Raw genomic sequence first — 18,496 nt, forward strand, 5'->3', positions numbered from 1 at the left:
AAAATTTTTATCCATCAAGAGTGATTTCGAATGTTTCCTTGGGAGAGAAAACCTTTACCTCGCTGTCAGCTCTCTTGGAAGAGCTGGCGCCGGCTACTCACTGTAAGGCTACGGCGCTTGCCTCTAGAACCAGTGACCGGCGTGAGACCGAGCGGCCGGAAGCAGCGCCGCGAAGCCGGAAGTGGCGCCATTTCCGGTAGGGGCCGCCATCTCGTCGTGAGACAGCAGGAGCGGAGCAGCGGGGTGTTGGCCTACTTAGCCGCGTACTCGGGCCCGGGCAGAGACCCGGCCATGGAGCCTCACAGCGCCGCGGGCCCTTTGCAGCTGCGCTTTTCGCCCTACGCTTTCAACGGAGGGTAAAGCCCGGAGAGCCACCGCTTCCTCTTTCTCCCCCCATGTCCCTGCCTAAGGCTGTCGGCATGGCTACCCGGCTTTGCCCCGCCAGCCGCAGGCCTCCCTCTCCGTGGTTGCTCGGTTCGATCGTGTTCCCCAGGGCTTCACCTTACAGGCCGGTCACTGGGTCTCGATGTGGACGGGCAGGTTTGCGTGGACAGGAGGTAGAAATTGGTATCTGGGCTTTGCTTTGGAAGAGCTTTAAAAATGGACCTAACCTTTCCTTACTATCTGAACGTGTTTCTCGCGCCAGCAGGCAAGGGGCAGGTTGAGCATCTGAGATGAAAGAGTTAGGATTGATTGGCCGTGTCGTTAGATGTAGTTGTGTCTGTAGCTAAATCAAACTACTTCGTCATTTTCTGTTATTTTAAATAGCGGGTAGGATTAGTCGGCCAGACTTAGTTTCATAGATAAGTGTTTATTTTTAAGGGTTAGCGTAAGTTCAGGAAAAAAAATACTCAGAAGGGGGACCTTTGAATATTGTATTCTTGCGTGTTGCATTCAAGTTGTCTTTTTTTTTTTAGTTATCTTAAATAATACTTTTCCTTGATAGTACACTAAAAGAATCAGGGTTTTGGAAAAACACTCTGTTTAGGATTCCTAACAATGAAGAGCTGTATATTTAAGCACTGATTATAGTTTACCAACCAAACTTTGTACTTTAAAATATCCCCACCCAATTGGAACAGACAGATGGTCCTTTAAGGCAACCAGGTTAATCAATCAGGTCCTTATGGATTTGAAATTTTAAGGCAGATTTTTGCGGTATGTTGCAAACAGGGTGGGAGGCTATGATTTTAGCCTTGTTTCTGCCACTAAAGAGCGTTGTGGTCTTTGGGTACCCCTCAACTTCTTGAACCCAGATTTCCTTGTCTTTCTTAGCTACTCATATTTTGGCGGGGGGGTGGGGAGAATCAAAAGAGGAGCATTTTGTAAATTGAAAGCAGTTATCTTTTTTAATCCTCATGATGACTGAGTGTTAGATGGTATATGCCTCAATTTTACAAATGAGCCTGGGCCCTTAGAAGTTAAATTTTTTTAGTCACAGAGCTAGTGTGAAGTTGAGCCCCAGGATTTGAATCCATAGCTGTGTTGCCATGGAGTTTATGTATGCTTTTATTATTGCACTTCTAAATATTTCCTATGACAACTAATGAAGTACTTATACCACAAAATGCGTTAATAGACCCATTTCATGAGGCAGTTGCAGATTCTATATAAGACTTATAAGGTATTCAGTGTTCATTACTCACTTTTTAACCTATGTAATCCAATTACTGCCCTAAAGTTAGTTGCTATGGCTTTCTCATTATTGAATTACCTTTTCTAGTCTTCGTTCTTTTTCTTTAATATTTACTCCTGCTGGCTCTTGGGCAGCCTTTGCTTCTACAAAATAAAACTTAGTCCTATGTCTTTTTCTATTCTGACTAAATGTGGTTAAGCTCCAATTGATTAGCCTTCACATTTGTATGTGAACACTGAGTACTCTCATGTGTTTCATTTATGGGAAGATATTCCCAAATCCGTTTCTCCAGTTTTACCTTTCATGAGCCCCTCGATTCTGGCTTCTTAAATACAACTTTCCACCCGGATTTTCTGCCCTCACCATAACCTAAGATATTAAAACAAAAAGCAAACTAATTATTCCTCTCAATCACTTCTCATTTACACTGCTTATAATTAGGCCATCATGCTGCTTGTCAGAGTTTAAAATCTTGGATGTCAGAATTGGCTCTTCCAGCTTCTAACACATTTTGGTAGTTACAAAAACCTGTGTAGTTCGTGTATTTATGTTTTTTGGGTTTATCTGTTTCTTCCTGTTCACGTTGCTACCTTCCTGCTGCATTAGTCTTATTGAAAGAGTTTCCATCCTATTTCACATATAGTGTTATTGTCACAGTAGTCTTCTTAAAACTCCACTTTGCAAAAGGAACTTTTCTCATTCTGCTCATATAACCTTTGGTTCCTCACTAAAATTCCGAGCTCTGTGCTTTTCCATGTGAGATTTTCTGCTGTTGGATCTGTCCATCACATAAGCCTTATGCCACTCCACTTGTATACACAAAAAGGGACACCTGAATAAGTTGTTTGAATGTTTTATTTGAATTATACCAGTTTTCCTTTATTCACTGTTCATGTTATGTGCAGTACCATCCTTTTCTACTTGAGAGTTTTAGTGCCATCCCACCTCGGTAAGAATATGGCCTAAGTTTTCTGAGCGCTTATGTTCCGTGAGGCACAGTGCAGGTGTTTTATGTGGGTCATGCCGTCTAATTCTCACAGCCACCCTTTAACACAGCAGCTGCTGATATCATCAACTTGAACTTGGATGATTTGTCCCAGGTCTCAGAGCTGTTAAGTGGCAGGGACGGGTTTCGGGTAACTCCAGAGCCTAGGTTCTCAGTGATCATACTCTGCTGCCTCATGTGCCTTATGCCACTAGGATCATAGCTAACACTTACTGGAGGACCAGTTATGTGTCAGGCACTGGTATAAGGGGTTAACAATTATTAACTTATTTAATCCTCTGACACCCAAATAAGGTAGCTACTGTTATGATTTCTGATACGCATATGAGGACATTGAGGCCTTGAGAAGTTAAGCAACTTACCCAACGTCTCATTACCTGCTAAGCAGGAGAGCCAGACTTAGAACCCAGACAGTCTGCTTTTAGAGCTCATGCTCTAGGCCTCCACTAAACTGCTATCATGAGCCACACAGCCACAAAGGGAAAAATTTGTTCTTTGTTGGTCCATTTTCCAACAGATATTTGGGTGTCTTCCTGAGTGCAAGACATTATATAAAGACTTGGATATAAAGAAATGAAAAACATTAAGCCTTTCGACTTCCCTGGAGGTCCAGTGGTTAAGACTGTGCACTTCCAATGCAGGGGGCAGGGGTTCCATCCCTGGTGAGGGAACTAAGATCCCACATGCTGCTTTGGCGTGGCCAAAAAATAAAAAATACAAAAATAATTTTACGGGGGTGGGGGGGTGGTGTGATGAATTGGGAGATTGGGATTGACATGTATACACTGATGTGTATAAAATGGTTGACTAATAAGAACCTGCTGTATAAAAAAATAAAAAAATAAAAAGTGGGATAGGTTTTTAAAATGAGCAAAATATATATATATTTATACATACGTGCTTATGACTTTCATGTGCAAGAGAATATAAATTTTTAAAAAACAGAAAAAAAATAAATTTTAAAAAAGAAAAGAAAAACACTAAGCCTCTCTTCCCTGAGCTCAGATAGCTTGTGTTGTAGCGCCACTATCTACACCTAACTGCCCTTCCACCCCCCGGCGGGCAGGGCCATGGCCTTTGGCTGTTTTATAGTATCGGTAGATGTTAATTTTTTGATGATGGTGATAATTTAGTGATTTCTTTCTGTTACCTTCTCTAAGGAACCTTTGCTCTGATTTAGGCTTGTGTTTTTTACGGAGTACTTAATATTTTTTCCCCAGATGACTTGTAGGCAGGGATCCTTTCCCCTGATCATTCCTCTTCCATCTGAATCCTGCACTTGCTTACATCTAGTATATTTTATCCCAGTATATGCTGTGGAGCATTCTCATTTTGGGAAAGCTGTTATTACCATCCAGAATTCATTAATTTTCTTTTTTGTCTTTCTTTTCCCCTCAGTACTGTATTGGCAATTGCTGGAGAAGATTTTTCAATTGTTGCTTCTGACACCCGATTGAGTGAGGGGTTTTCAATTCACACACGGGACAGCCCCAAATGTTACAAATTGTAAGTAAATATTTCTAAGGACATGTTCTCAGCATCTTGTGATGATTTAATACTGCAGGAGATTTAACTTCTAAATGACTTGTTTCATGAATTTTTAAATTGCCTGTTTGGAGCTTAGCTTGCATTTTTGTTTGCAAATTGTTTTCTAATAATTCAGTATGTAGTCTTCATGATATTTGTCATATCTAGGTACCAACAGTGTTTTTGGTAACTTAAATATTTTTTACCTCAACATCTTATGAAAAATTTCAAATATACGACAGAGGTAGGATAATTTTGTAGTGAACACCCATATACTATCACCTAGATCTTATCAGTATTTTATTATTACTTTATCATACATACTTTCATCCTTCTATGCATCTATTAATATGTTGAGTTTTTTTTTTAATCTGCACCTTAAAAAAGAAAATAACCTGAAACATTCAATTTAACCATATCGTAAGCAGTTATATCCATGGTTCACAGTTTTAATGGGGTACTTATATTTTTTCTAAAACATAAGAAAATAAAGTCATGTGTACAGGGGAAGAAAGTCTGCATAAATTACCTAAATGCATCTTGCATGTTAGCAGTGGTTTGTATTTAACATTTTTAGGCACAGTTAAAAGTGGTGGTTACGCCTACGTTAGTCCACAAGATCGTTTTAACCTTTAATTGTAGCAGGAGTGGACTGATGAGGTTCGGGTCCTTGGGGTGGACCTTGCGGTGCTGCAGGGCATGAGCTAGCCCACATCTTAACCTAAACAACAGTAAACTTGTCTTCATCTTCCCAGTTCCCTTTCTGTCCACTTCTGTCTTTCGATACCCCTTTCTCTTCTCCGATTTGTAGTGCACCCATGCTATAATTTTTTCTTCTAAGTTGTAACTTTTATAATTTGAAAGTAGTAACGTCATAAATACAATTTAAATATGTAATCTTATATATGTTACCCTTGTGCCAGATTCTGCTCATCTTTGTAATGTTCTGCTTTAGTTTGTGTGCTGCCTAAGTGAATACCCTTTTTTTTTTAATGAAATTCTTCAGGTATATAGAGACAGAACGTTAATGACTTCCTGTATTCCTGTCATGCATCTTTTGCACTAGACCATACGTGCAGTTGAATTGCCTGCGTGCCCCTGATCCCATACCCTTTGGGCCGACCTAGAGCCAAGTCTGCCTCTTCCCCACCTGTTTGAGACTTACATTTCCTCTTTATTCTTTGCATAAAAACGCCTCTTCATTTATGTACCTGGATATTTGGCAAAAGCATTTTGAAGCTCAGATTTTGTCCTACCCTCTTGGTACTGTCAACTCTTCTTAGTAGTATAGGCAGTGAAGCCTTATGGTATACTGGGGGTCTTTGGCTCAGTGCAGTGAGGTTGGTTATAGGGGTAGATCAGGAAATGCTGGTAATGCCCCTGGAGGTGCCAGTGGTCTCCCCAGCTGGACAAGTATGTTTTGTATGAGTCATTCTTATATTTCTGAAAGGAAGGGTATCATGTTGCCTCTGCTGATTATTTCTTGATGAGATTGGTTTGTGTTTCCTTATACATGTCAAGACTTGGGAATTAATTTTTGAGACATAGATGTACCAAAATTTTATCAGTTTCCCTCTGGTGGGCATTTGGGTTGTTTTTGTTTGTTTTGTTTTGGAGAGCCATTAAAATAATATGTATACTTACGCACAAGCGAACCTAGAGTATGTCTTTGCAAACTTGCATAAGTATATTGATTGGATGAATTTCTAGCAGTGGAATTATTGAGTGAAAATGGTGTGCATTTAAATTTCTACTAGATACTGTCAAACGAGCCTTCTAAAAACTTGCATCATTGTATACTCTTTGCCAGTATCTGAGAGTACACATTTCCCACGTCACCAGCATTAGGCATTATTAGTCTAATAGGTTGAAATCATTTCTTATTTAGATTTGAATTTCTGATTGGCATGGAGGTTCTTTTATATGTTTATGGTGACTTGTGTTTCTTTTTATGAGTTTCATATAAGTTAGCCATCTTTCCATTGTGTTTTTTTTTTTAATTGAGGTGTAATTGACATAATAGTTTCAGGTATATAACATAATGATTCTGTATTTGTATATATTGCAAAATGATCACAATTCGTCTGGTTAATATCTGTTACCACACATAGTTACGACATTTGTTTCCTTGTGATGAGAACTTCTGAGATCTACTCTCTTAGCAACTTTTAAATATGCAACACAGGCTTATTAACTGTAGTCACCATGCTGTGTATTACATCCCCATAAGCCATTGAGCTGTTAATGCTTTTCATATTTTTAGGAACCCTTTGTAGAAAAAGGAAATTAAAAGTAGACTTTGGTTGTATGTCCTACAAATATATTTTCTTAGCTCTTTTTTTTTTTTCTTTTTGGCTGTGCTGAGTGGCTTATGGGATCTCAGTTCCCTGACCAGGGATTGAACCTGGGCAACGGTGCTCTCGGTTCTTTTTTTTTTTTTTAACTTTGTTCATTGTATTTTTATAGAAGTTTAGTTTTTTATGTAATCAAATTTATACAGGTTTTCTGTGTGGACATTGGGTTGTATCATGTAAATTGGCTGCCCTCAACCTAAGGTTGTAAAAAAATTCAGTCATATTTTCCTTAGTCCATTCATAGTTTCATTTATTCTTTTGAGTGAGATGTTGGGATACAGGACCTCCCCCTGCCCCGCCTCCCCCAAAAAGAGCTAGCTAAATAGTTGTCCCATTACCATTTGGTGAATAATGGGAATGGGAGTTTTCAATTTAAAATTACCCAAGACATGTTTTCCTTTACTGTCAAACCAACTCAGTTTCCTGAAATGTGGTTTTTTTTACAGAACAGACAAAACAGTCATCGGATGTAGTGGTTTTCATGGAGACTGTCTTACCCTGACAAAGATTATTGAAGCAAGACTAAAGGTAGATGCTTTTGTATATGTCTACACTGTTGAAAGCTAATAACAGTTCTTTAGATTCTTTTAAGCATACATCATGACTTGCTCAGAATAGCTGGAGAAGAGCTAGTTTAGCAGATGAAACTATAACCTATCCTGGAAATGAAATGATACTGTTAATGCAGCATCATCAAAGTAGCATAATGTGAAACTACAGCAAGTTCCTTTTGTTAAAATATATGTACAGTATAAAGTAAAGGATTATCTACCTTTTTTGAGGCAGACTGGGAGGGGTTTCTTCTGAAGATACTCTTCCCTCAGAAATGAAACAAATCAATTTCTGCAGAGGAGGCAAGCTTTTAGACCGAAGCTTGGTCTGGAGTACCGTCAGCTGACATGCTCTCTTTGTAGCACTGCACTGTTAGCAGGAGAAGGAATAAACCAGCTGTTTGGACTAGAGGCACAACCTACACCATTATCACCTACCCCTTAACAGGCGTTAGCTGACAGCTAGCTGAGGAAGGAGATTTGACACAAGGTGGATGAGGGTGGAAGAGACTCAAAGGGTGGTATTCGGAAGAAGTAAGAGAACGAGACAGACTAACCTGTTTTACAGTTTTTAAAGGGCTGACATTGCCTGCATGCCTTTTGTGGGAGCTGGGGAGGCATAAAGAACAAAGGAATGCCGACTTGATGAAAGCAGATGCCCGTCTGGATTTTGATTATCGCCCGTGTGTACTAGCAGTGTTTGCTGCAAATAGTTTCAGGGAGAATAGGTTAGGTGTAATTTGGACTGTACTAAAATGGATTTTATCTGTAATAATAACCAGTAACTACTCTCTTCTTAGTTGGTAACAGTATAGGGTTGGAGTAGGATTCTCAATCACCATATGTCAATATTCAGAAATGTAGCTCTGGGGCTTCCCTGGTGGCGCAGTGGTTGAGAGTCCGCCTGCCGATGCAGAGGACGTGGGTTCGTGCCCCGGTCCGGAAAGATCCCACATGCCGTGGAGCGGCTGGGCCCGTGAGCCACGGCCACTGAGCCTGCGTGTCCGGAGCCTGTGCTCCGCAATGGGAGAGGCCACAACAGTGAGAGGCCCGCGTACTGCAAAAAAAAAAAAAAAGAAATGTAGCTCTGTTTCTTAATTAGTTATAGCCTGCTGACATTTTTTAAACTGCTGATATTTACAGTGTCAATATTATATGCTGTTAATTTTCTTATTTAATTTTGTAGGCTACGTGTCATAATTTTTAATTTAGTAGTTGGTAAGTCCAGCTGGTACGTGAAAAAGTGAGCCGGGTTGGTCGCGTTCTGTTTTGCCTATTTGTGAATAACTCTTAAGATTATGAGTGATGTCACTGGAGTATGTAATGAATTTGTTTAACTGATACTTGCTTTTTGAACGTGTAGAAATGATTTTGTTCAGTATTTATCAATTGTTAACATTTATTTAAAACCTATTTATATTGAAAGCTTTAGTGACTTATATTTATTGATGTATTTGTATGATTCCTAATGCATATTTTATAAATGGCATTTAGAGGACAAAAATAAACATGACATGGAGAGCAGTGTTTTGTTAATAAAATAAAACAAGCAACAGTGAGTTCAACTCAATGTACAGTCCTTGAAATTTTTCTTTCATATATTATTTTGTAAATGGTGAGGTGAATAAATGTTGGTGCTTGGTTTTGAAATGAAATTAAGAATTTTCTTTATAACCATGGAAAAAATGTTTCTATACACCGATTTATCCAAGTAGCTCATGTCTCATCTTTCTTCAGTATTTGTCATTGTTTGATTTTATAGTACTTCTTAGGTTTCTCTTTAGAGATGTTTGCTATGTGGCTGACAAATTGGTGAACTTAAATTTATTTTATTGGATAATTTGGGATTCCTAAGGCTGTAGTAAATCTAAGATTGGAAATCACTGTGTAAGATGCTATTTTGGATACTTCTGTTCTCCATGGTAGATGTTCTAAGGATTAAGACCACTGTACTGTATTCACACACAGTAAGGGTGCTGCCCTCATGTCTCACAGGTATCTACTCTGCAAAGAGAGGGACTTATATCTGAGTCTGATCAGGAGTTAGCATAGCAAATACCTTCAAGTTTATGAGCCATTTGGTTTCTGTGGCAACCGTTCAACTCTGCCCTTGTGCAAAAGCAGACATAGACAATATGTAATGAATGAACGAGACTGTGTTCCAATAAAACTTTATAGAAACAAGTGGTGGGCTGAATTTGGCCCATGGACTTTCCTGACCACTGTCTGTTTGCAGAGTAGAGAGCTGGATTTGGAACATCCTCTCCATGTCGCCTCATATGCTCTGTTTGTGTATATTTGCTCTTGAGTTAGCAGTGCCTGGGATAAGGATGGCATGGAAAGTAGTCTTTAAACCAAAGAGCTGAGGGCAAACTTAGCATTCTTTCCCATAGAAGTGTTTGTAGCCCCCAAAAATGATAGGACATAATAAAGTATTATTTTGTTTTAGTAGTATTGCGTTGTTTGATCATGAAAGAAACAGGCATCCTTTCCCATTTTACCAAGATGGGCTTTCATTCTTTTCAATTTACTGTTCATTGTTCTACTCTTTAATATATTCTGCCTCTACATGCCTGTTATTTTTGTTAATAATTGCAGATGTATAAACATTCCAATAACAAGGCCATGACGACAGGGGCGATTGCTGCAATGCTGTCTACAATCCTATATTCTAGGCGCTTTTTTCCCTACTATGTGTACAACATCATCGGGGGACTCGATGAAGAAGGTAGGATGTTTTCTTTCTGGATGATGAATGGGGTGGCATTTCTTAGATGTGTGTGTTTCCATCCAGAGTTGAAAAGAACCAGATACCCTCTTGCCCAGCAACTTCATTTTCTCATAATTAAAGCAGTGAAGAAACTGAAGCTAAAAGGGAAATAAATGATAATCCAGAGACACACAGCAAGTGGTGTATTAAGTGAATGTTGGGCAGTCAGTTGTTTTACTATTTTCTGAAGATCTTGCATGAGTTTGATAGTATATTTAGCATTTTAATCTTACAGAAAGAAACCTGACTTGGAGAAGCTTGACGTGAGTATGATTCTAAGTAAGACAAACATACTTGACTTCAAAAGGTTTTTTTTTGAAAGTAATGTGTTAAAGAAGTGCGTTTCCACCAGTGTTTTTGGATCATTTTTAAAATCCCTCTTTGATTTTCTGTCAGAGTCGTACCAGGAGGGCCAGGGAAAATCAGCGTTGTTACCTTGACATTTCCATGCTGTTTTTGATCCAAAGCATGGATCAAAGGGCAGCAGTGTTTTTCACCAGGTCTGATTTGAATTGACTTTTAGTTGCTTCCAGAAATCAAATACAATCTCCCAGGACAGATCTGTGCTGCCTTTTAGAGTAGTCCATTGTAAAAAGAAGTTACAGAAATTGTCTTGGGTATCATTGAAACAAGTCTGTCTTTCTGAGAGGGAAGGTTTCTGAGTAGGATGGAGTCAGGTTCTTCTCATCTCCTCTCTAGTTTTTACTCCTGTCCATTTCTGTTCCGTGGGTTTTTTCTTTGTTCTCCCTCTCTCTCTCACCTCTGCCCCTGTATGTGACCTCTGGGAGCATTCTGATCATTTTACCTACCATGGTTTATATGTAGACAAATTAGGTTGACACAGTTTTTTCAGGCTTTCAAACTTGCTTGAAAACTAAGAGAAAATATAAAGCACAGAAATGGTACTTAGAAATTAATTACACTTAACCTGGGTAATTAAATTCTAGCCACAGGTTAGCTTGCCTAACCCAGCATGCGGGACACTTTTGGTGCCTTTTTTGACTTCAGTTATGTCTGACTTGAATGTCAGGTTAATAAATTCAGATTTTAGCGATATTAATGATAGCTGCCATTGAATTTCAGCAGGCCAGACAATGTCCTTTGAGTTTTTCTGAGCATCAGACAGATTGGAGGAACCTCCTATGTACTGAATGGCAGAGCTGAGGTTTGGGTCTGTTTGACTCCAGAGCCCTAGTCTTTGATTCCCATGTGATTACACTCTTGCTTGTTTTGGTGGTATTCTCAGGCGTTTCTAACCTTTTTCCCCCCCGCTAATCTTGTCTGGTTTGATTTGATTTTTATTCCTTAGAGGAATTTATGTGTGTAGTAAAGAAGTCCTTTGCCTTCTTTCTCTGTGTCCCAGGACAGTGGACAGTCTCCAGCTCTTTCACCTGTGCTTTCCTCTTTCTTGGTTTATTTCCCTGTTTGGTGGTGTGCATCTCTAGAGAAATTTCTGAAGAAAGGAATCAGGAGACCTTTTTGAGTCTTCGTTTTTTGAGTCTTTTCTTTATCCTAGTGTTCTGAAAGGTTACAGCGAGGCTCCTCGTCCAGAGTCTTTTCTCATTTATTTTGTCTCCTCTACCTTCTTCTTGCCTCTCCTCCTCCTCTCCTAACCCTGCCTTCTCCACAGCCACCTGGGTTATGATCCCATAGTTTCTCATTTTTTCCCCTGCATGTTGTCCACCTGTTTATTTTTTTGTTCTGCTCTGAAGAGTTCCTCAACCTCAGTGCCTCATTCTTTACTGAGCTTTCTATTTTTGCCGTCAGCTTTTTCTTATTTGTTAGGTCCTTTTTTATTTTAAGTATCCTGTTACTGCTAGATTTTTTTTGTACTTCCTTTGAAGTTTTCCTGTGTTCTCTGCATTTTATCTAGTTGCTTTTTTTAATGCATAATTTGATAAGTTTGGAACATGTATACACCCACTGAGACAATTTATTCCTTTTTTAAAATTTTATTTATTTGTTTTTATTTTTGGCTGTGTTGGGTCTTCGTTGCTGTGCGCGGGCTTTCTCTAGTTGAGGCGAGCGGGGGCCACTCTTCATTGCAATGCGTGGGCTTCGCGTTGTCGTGGCTTCTCTTGTTGTGGATCACAGGCTCTAGGCGCGCAGGCTTCAGTAGCTGTAGCACTCGGGCTCAGTAGTTGTGGCTTGCGGGCTCTAGAGCGCAGGCTCAGTAGTTGTGGCGCATGGGCTTAGTTGCTCCACGGCATGTGGGAAGAGATCTTCCCGGGCCAGGGATTGAACCCCTGTCCCCTTCATTGGCAAGCAGATTCTTAACTACTGCGCCACCAGGGAGTCCCTCAGATTGCTCTCTTCATCTTGTTTATTTTTGGCTGCTGCCTTCTACATTGGAGGCTTCCATCAAATTTCTTCTCCACGGCATGTGGAAAGAGATCTTCCCGGGCCAGGGATTGAACCCCTGTCCCCTTCATTGGCAAGCAGATTCTTAACTACTGCGCCACCAGGGAGTCCCTCAGATTGCTCTCTTCATCTTGTTTATTTTTGGCTGCTGCCTTCTACATTGGAGGCTTCCATCAAATTTCTTTTGAATTTTGGCCGTCCACGTGTACTGAAGAATGATAATCAAAATCTGGTCATAAAGGTCTGCACTGAAGGAGCACATCAGCTCTCCATTTAACACTTCTGTTTTTGTACCTGCCTTTTACCCTGTCCATGCTTAAGTAGGGTGCCTCCAAGTCCAGAGCCTCTGCTGAAGTTTTGAGATTTTTAATTTTTTTAAATTTTTTTATTTTTGGCTGTGTTGGGTCTTCGTTGTGTGCGCAGGCTTTCTCTAGTTGCAGCGAGTGGGGGCTACTCTTTGTTGCAGTGTGCGGGCTTCTCATTGCGATGTCTTCTCTTGTGGCAGAGCATGGGCTCTAGGTGCGCGGGCTTCAGTAGCTGTGGCTTGTGGGCTCTAGAGTGCAGGCTCAGTAGTTGTGGCGCACGGGCTTAGTTGCCCCGCGGCATGTGGGATCTTCCCAGACCAGGGCTTGAACCCATGTCCCCTGCATTGGCAGGCGGATTCTTAACCACCGAACCACCAGGGAAGTCCCTGTTTTGAGCTTTTATTTTCTTTCTTTTGTGTTGGTGGAAGTGGGGCTCTGTTCCTATGGAGACCCTCAGGACACTGGGTCAACAGCTGACTTTAGCACACAGTCAACAGCTATCTACTTTGCCCTTTGTGCCCTTACCTCTCCAGTTGCAATCATGCCCTCTTTTAAAAAATTTTCCCCAAGTTAATGAGGGCTTTAGTTTTTCTGTAATGAAAACAATAATGCTTATAGAAGTCAAATAGTACTGGAAGATACAAGGATAAAAGTAGTAATCCCCCAAAGCCTGTCCCTAGAGATAATTACTATTCAACTTCTAGCGAACATGCTTTTAGATGTCTTGGTGTGCATATGTGCTTGTACACTACATAAGAAGGATGTAGTTTATACCTTTTTCTGGGACTATACAGTGGATGTGTTATCACTGAGGTAGTTTTATACTGGTGGATAAAGACATGCAAAATGATTTCAGGCTGACATATGGGATGGAGCTGCACCATAGTTTCCCCACCAGTCCTCTGAAGGTCATTTAGGTTGTTTCCAGTTTTCTTAATATAAACAATATGACAACTCCTGTACATACAATTTTGTGTATTTCTCCAACCCAGCTTATCTCCCTGGAAAAAATTCCTAGAAGTCGAGCTTCTGGGTCAGAGAATATCTATATGTTTTGCATTCTGCTGACACCATGGGCTTGCCCTTCAGAAAGAGTCCTCCTGCAGTCTACCAGCAGGGGTGTGAGTACCTTCTTTTGTTTTGGGTTTTCTTGGTTCTGTTTTTGCATCCTAACCAGTATCAGAATTTTAACACATTCTAGGTCTTCGCCTAGTAAATACTTTGTTGTTTTAATTTATATGTATTTTTTGTTTATAGAGGTTGGGTGTCTTCGTGTTTATTGCCCTTTTCATTTCTTCTTTGGAGACTGACCCATGTGTTAATCTTTGCTCATTCCCTTATTCGCAGGTTAGTCTTTTCCTTACTGATTTATAAGAACAGCTGTGTTAACCCTGTGTAATGTATGTGGTAGATACCGTGCAAGAGTGTTCTTGGTCTCTGACCTTTTGGGATGTGTCTTTAGCTACACAGAAGTTCCTGAGTTTCATACAAATCTGTCAATCTTTTCTTTATGGTATTGAGTGTCTTACTTTGTTAGAAACGCCTTCCCCATCAAAGACTTACCTGTGTTTTTTTCTAGGACTTGTCTGGTTTTATTTTATATTTTACTTTGAAATCATCGCACTTTTTAAGAATTATTTTGATGAGGAAAATCACTTTATACCTACAGTCAATATTCATGCCTTCTGCACTCATGTTACAGATGTCTCTTGCTTTTTCTAAGGGAGTCTTTGAAGCTGTGGTCTTGGGTATAGTCCACTCTTTTGTTTTCCTCAAAGCTGTTGTGTGTGGTTTTGTGAGATTGGTTTACCCTTGGGTAAATCTTTTGAGCCTCATTTTACTTGTGGCCTATTAGCCTCATGAGCAATACAGTTGTTTTTTTGGCTTTATACCTCATAGCGCTTCTTTATGTGTTGAAGTTAGTGGCCTTGCTCACTGTGACCTTGTTTCTTGTTCTAAACTTGCTCCCAGCAGAGCACTTCTCCAGGTTCTTTCAGGTGCTGCCTCCTCAGCCGGGTTAGGGCTACGGTTATATCTCCGTAATTCTGTGGTGGGAAAAATACACACAGCTAACGTTGGCAGTTGTCCATGGTAGTAAGAAGATTGTCCTTATCTCGCATCTCCCAGGGTAACTACTGGAGTGTTTCAGTTACGGCATAATGTGTTTTAAAAATCAGTTGTGTCACTTTTAAGTCATACCTTATAAATGATCCGTGATTTCTCACACTCAGAACACAGTTGTTTTTAAAAGGCCTTTTTAAAAATTAGTGACGTGTATTCTTTGTAATAAACTCAATACCAAAGCATATAAAGTGATTCCCTTCTTTTCTTGTCTGTAATCCCACAAAGAGGAATAACTACAGTTTACTTATTAATCTTTCCATACGTTTTTGTGTGTATATATAAATGTGTGTACAGTTTACTTAATGCCTTTAAACAAAAATAGGACTGTACTCTACATACCAAAGAGCTCTTTATTTTATATTGTCCTATGGATGTGTCCCACAGACCTGTCTTCCTCTTCCTAGTCTGCACATTGCTATGTTGACATACCATTTTCTGCTAATGGATTTGGTGGTTTGTAAGTTTTTGCTCTGTAAGAGATACAGAAATGATCTTGTCCATATTGCTTTGTGTGTTTATGTTAGCATTACTTGTAGATAGATCTTAATTCTGTAAGTGAAATTATTACTGGGTCATAGGGTACGTACTTTCTCTCTAGTTGCGGCGAGCGGGGGCTGCTCTTCGTGGCGGTGCGGAGGCTTCTCATTGCGGTGGCTTTTGTTGCACAGCATGGGCTCTAGGCGCGTGGGCTTCAGTAGTTGCGGCTCGTGGGCTCAGTAGTTGTGGCTTGCGGGCTTAGAGCGCAGGCTCAGTAGTTGTGGCACTCAGGCTTAGTTGCTCCGCGGCATGTGGGATCTTCCCGGAGCAGGGATTGAACCCATGTCCCCTGCATTGGCAGGCGGATTCTTAACCATTGCGCCAGGGAATTCCAGGGAAGTCCCTGGAATTTCTTTTTAATTAAATTGATTTGTTTGTGGTGCTGATGCTAAAGAGTGTGCTTACTATTAGTTTAAAATACGCAGGAAGTTTTTCATGCTTCCCATATTTAGCACCAGGTGAATTTTACACTTGTGTCTATACTGCAGCTACACCAGTTAGTTTTTTAGGAATCTTGTGAGGAGTTTGGTGCAGAACTTAGAGCAGGATCTGTGATTGTTAAGTAGTGAACCTGTGAGACCACATACATAGTGGGAGCCACGGCGTGGTAATCGGTAATGGTAGCTTGAAGAGAGCATGAAGCTCCTGGTGGCAAACGCCACAGTGGACGGGAGTGGGCAGGTGGGCCTCCGATTGCATTCGGAGGGGAGGGGAGGGGCAGACTGCACTTCTTCTGAAATTTTAGCCAAGTTGATGGTCCATTTTGTATCACATTTTGATTAGATTTATTTTTACCACGATTTGGGAATGTGGTCAGGATGCATCCTTATGGAGACTGTTTTCTACTTTAAGGGAAGGGAGCTGTGTACAGCTTTGATCCGGTGGGGTCCTACCAGAGAGACTCCTTCAAGGCTGGAGGCTCAGCCAGTGCCATGCTGCAGCCCCTGCTTGACAACCAGGTAATAAGACTGCGTCCAGGGGGTGGTGGCATTAACACGAAGTACCTTCCTCTGCATTCTCTTCATTAGCTTACGGGAGCGCAGAAATCAACGCTTTCTTTTAATTCACTGCTGAGCTTGCTTGGCTGATTTGCCCCATCCAACCTTCTTGTCTCTGTTCTACTGGGTCTCCTGCCCTGCCGCCACTCGCTTCCACGGCTCCAGCTTCTTCCCTGTTCTCATGACTTTGAAGGCGCTTCTGTCTACAATGGTTTGTCCGTGTTATTGGTTCTCCTCTTGCCATTTTTACCTGAAGTCATGAAAACGCATTTCTCCCCCGATCTCACCATCTCTGTGTCACCTCATTTTGTATTCTAATTTCCAAGTATATTTTTAATTTGCCCCCTTTTCTGTTACGCTGGCTACATTCAGGCTTGCATGGCATCTTGCCTGGATCATTGTGTTTATTTCCTAACATCCTTTTCGCCTCCAAGCTTACTTCCCTATTTCATCTTCCTTGCTCGTCTAAAATGTGTTATGTAGTATGTAGTTACTTCTGCTTATTGCTTATCTGCCTCACCTCCTGTCACTCTGTATTCCACTCAGATCCTTGAAATGATGTGCCTTCCCGTCTCCATCCCTTTGGAGATAGCACAGCCTCCGTCTGGAATGTTACTCCATCCTTAACTCGTTTATCCTTTATCACTCCTCTTCTCAGATGTATTTTCTGCTGAAGCCTTTCTTTTCTTCTCCCAGGAGATTTAGTTATGACAGCTTGGGGCTCTCGTGGCTCTGTTTTCTTCTTAGTTTCGGCAGATTCTGTAACGATAGTTTGCTTACATACGTTCACCCCTCTACTGTGTGCTTCTCAAGAGCAGGGGCTTTGTCTCAGTTGGTATTTGTCAGGTGTTAGGTTTGTGTAATTCAGCCAGGTCTGGAAATATTTCAGTTGAGGGACATTTGAAGTTTGTGTGATGTATTCGTTTTGAACCCTGAGACGTGTGAAAGCTTTGGGGGAGACTGGACTGCCTTTGTGTGGTCACATGATGCCTCATCCAAGTTTTCTGTCCCACCAGGTTGGTTTTAAGAACATGCAGAATGTGGAGCATGTCCCACTGTCCTTGGACAGAGCTATGCGGCTCGTGAAAGATGTCTTCATTTCTGCTGCCGAGAGGGATGTGTACACCGGGGACGCGCTCAGGATCTGCATCGTGACCAAGGAGGGCATCAGGGAGGAGACTGTGCCTCTGCGGAAGGACTGAGTTCTGTGCCATTGTCCTGGATCAGTTCAAAACTGGTGAAGTTTGTACCTTGGAACTGTTGGACTGATCTGTTTTATTAAAGAATAAAACCCCAAGCACTTATTTTGTTATGAATTGCTTTCTTCCAGGACAGAACTGGGAAGTAGAATTTCTTTTTCCTTTCGTTTTCTTCATTCCTCCTGTATTTTTCTGTCATCCAGAGCTAGTTTTGTATTTTAAGGATACAAAATCTTTTAGCTTTCATCTATCTGGAAAAGTTCACTGTTTTGATCAGCTTATCGTCTTATGGTAGTCAGCCCATCTTACGAAGAGAGTGTTTGGAATTGATTTAGTCCACCCAGCCTGCCTTGAAGGGCAGATTACCTTTAAACCATCTCAATTTTATTAAGACATTAATGGATATAAATAGAATATGTTAAGATTTATCATTCCTGGGATTGTTAAACAGTCCGGAATGGCTGTTTTGGAGGAAAATCTTTAAATCAACCAGAATAGAAGAAAATGGTAAAAGCAAATAGCCCTTTAAACGGGCTTTAGCCAGAAATGCGGAATAATTTTTATAAACACTTAGGGAATGTTAAAATTTATACCTAAATTTCGATAGAGTTTTTGTTTTCGAGCTATTAAGTGCATTTTGACTCCATCAAAATGGGATGGAGTCAACATTGGATGTTGGAGTAATTTTCTTGATGTCGAACAAGTCAAATTCTGTGCTACGTAGGGGTGTGATTTGTCTCGTGGCCAATTTTACTGTTGGCCTTCCGTGAAGAATTTAAATGATCAAAACCCCGTAGAAGACACATATTTTTAAATTTGCTCGAGAAGTATTTGTTGAATACTCTGTCGCAGGCACCCAGGATGCAATGTGGCATCTCATTCGTTTCTCTTACAACATCACAACTGGAAACCAGACTATCCCATTCAAAGTACACATTGGTCGTCTTTATTATACCAGTTATCCGGAGACACAGAATCAGTAGGATACAGGCGGAGATTTATTATTGGTAACTGGCTCACATGGTCATGGAGGCTGAGGAGTCCCGTTTCCTGTGGTCTGCAGCCTTGAGGCCCAGGAGAGGGGGCCGTATGGGTTCCAGTTCGAGTCTGAAGGCCTGAGACCAGGAG

At 40.8% G+C, this 18,496-nt stretch overlaps 1 protein-coding gene across 1 annotated transcript; it reads left to right on the forward strand.

Annotated features, from left to right (window-relative positions):
• The first annotated feature begins 15 nt into the window (after positions 1-15).
• Positions 16-17,473, forward strand: PSMB1 (proteasome 20S subunit beta 1). The gene is made up of 6 exons (XM_007122904.3): positions 16-356; positions 4,041-4,148; positions 6,970-7,051; positions 9,673-9,802; positions 16,024-16,130; positions 17,186-17,473. Exons 1-6 carry the CDS (start codon positions 31-33, stop codon positions 17,369-17,371), a joined length of 939 nt encoding a protein of 312 aa, XP_007122966.2. The 5' UTR covers positions 16-30; the 3' UTR covers positions 17,372-17,473.
• The last annotated feature ends 1,023 nt before the right edge of the window (positions 17,474-18,496 follow it).

The sequence above is a fragment of the Physeter macrocephalus genome, chromosome 10 (assembly GCF_002837175.3).
Source record: "Physeter macrocephalus isolate SW-GA chromosome 10, ASM283717v5, whole genome shotgun sequence".
Lineage (NCBI taxonomy): Eukaryota > Metazoa > Chordata > Mammalia > Artiodactyla > Physeteridae > Physeter > Physeter macrocephalus.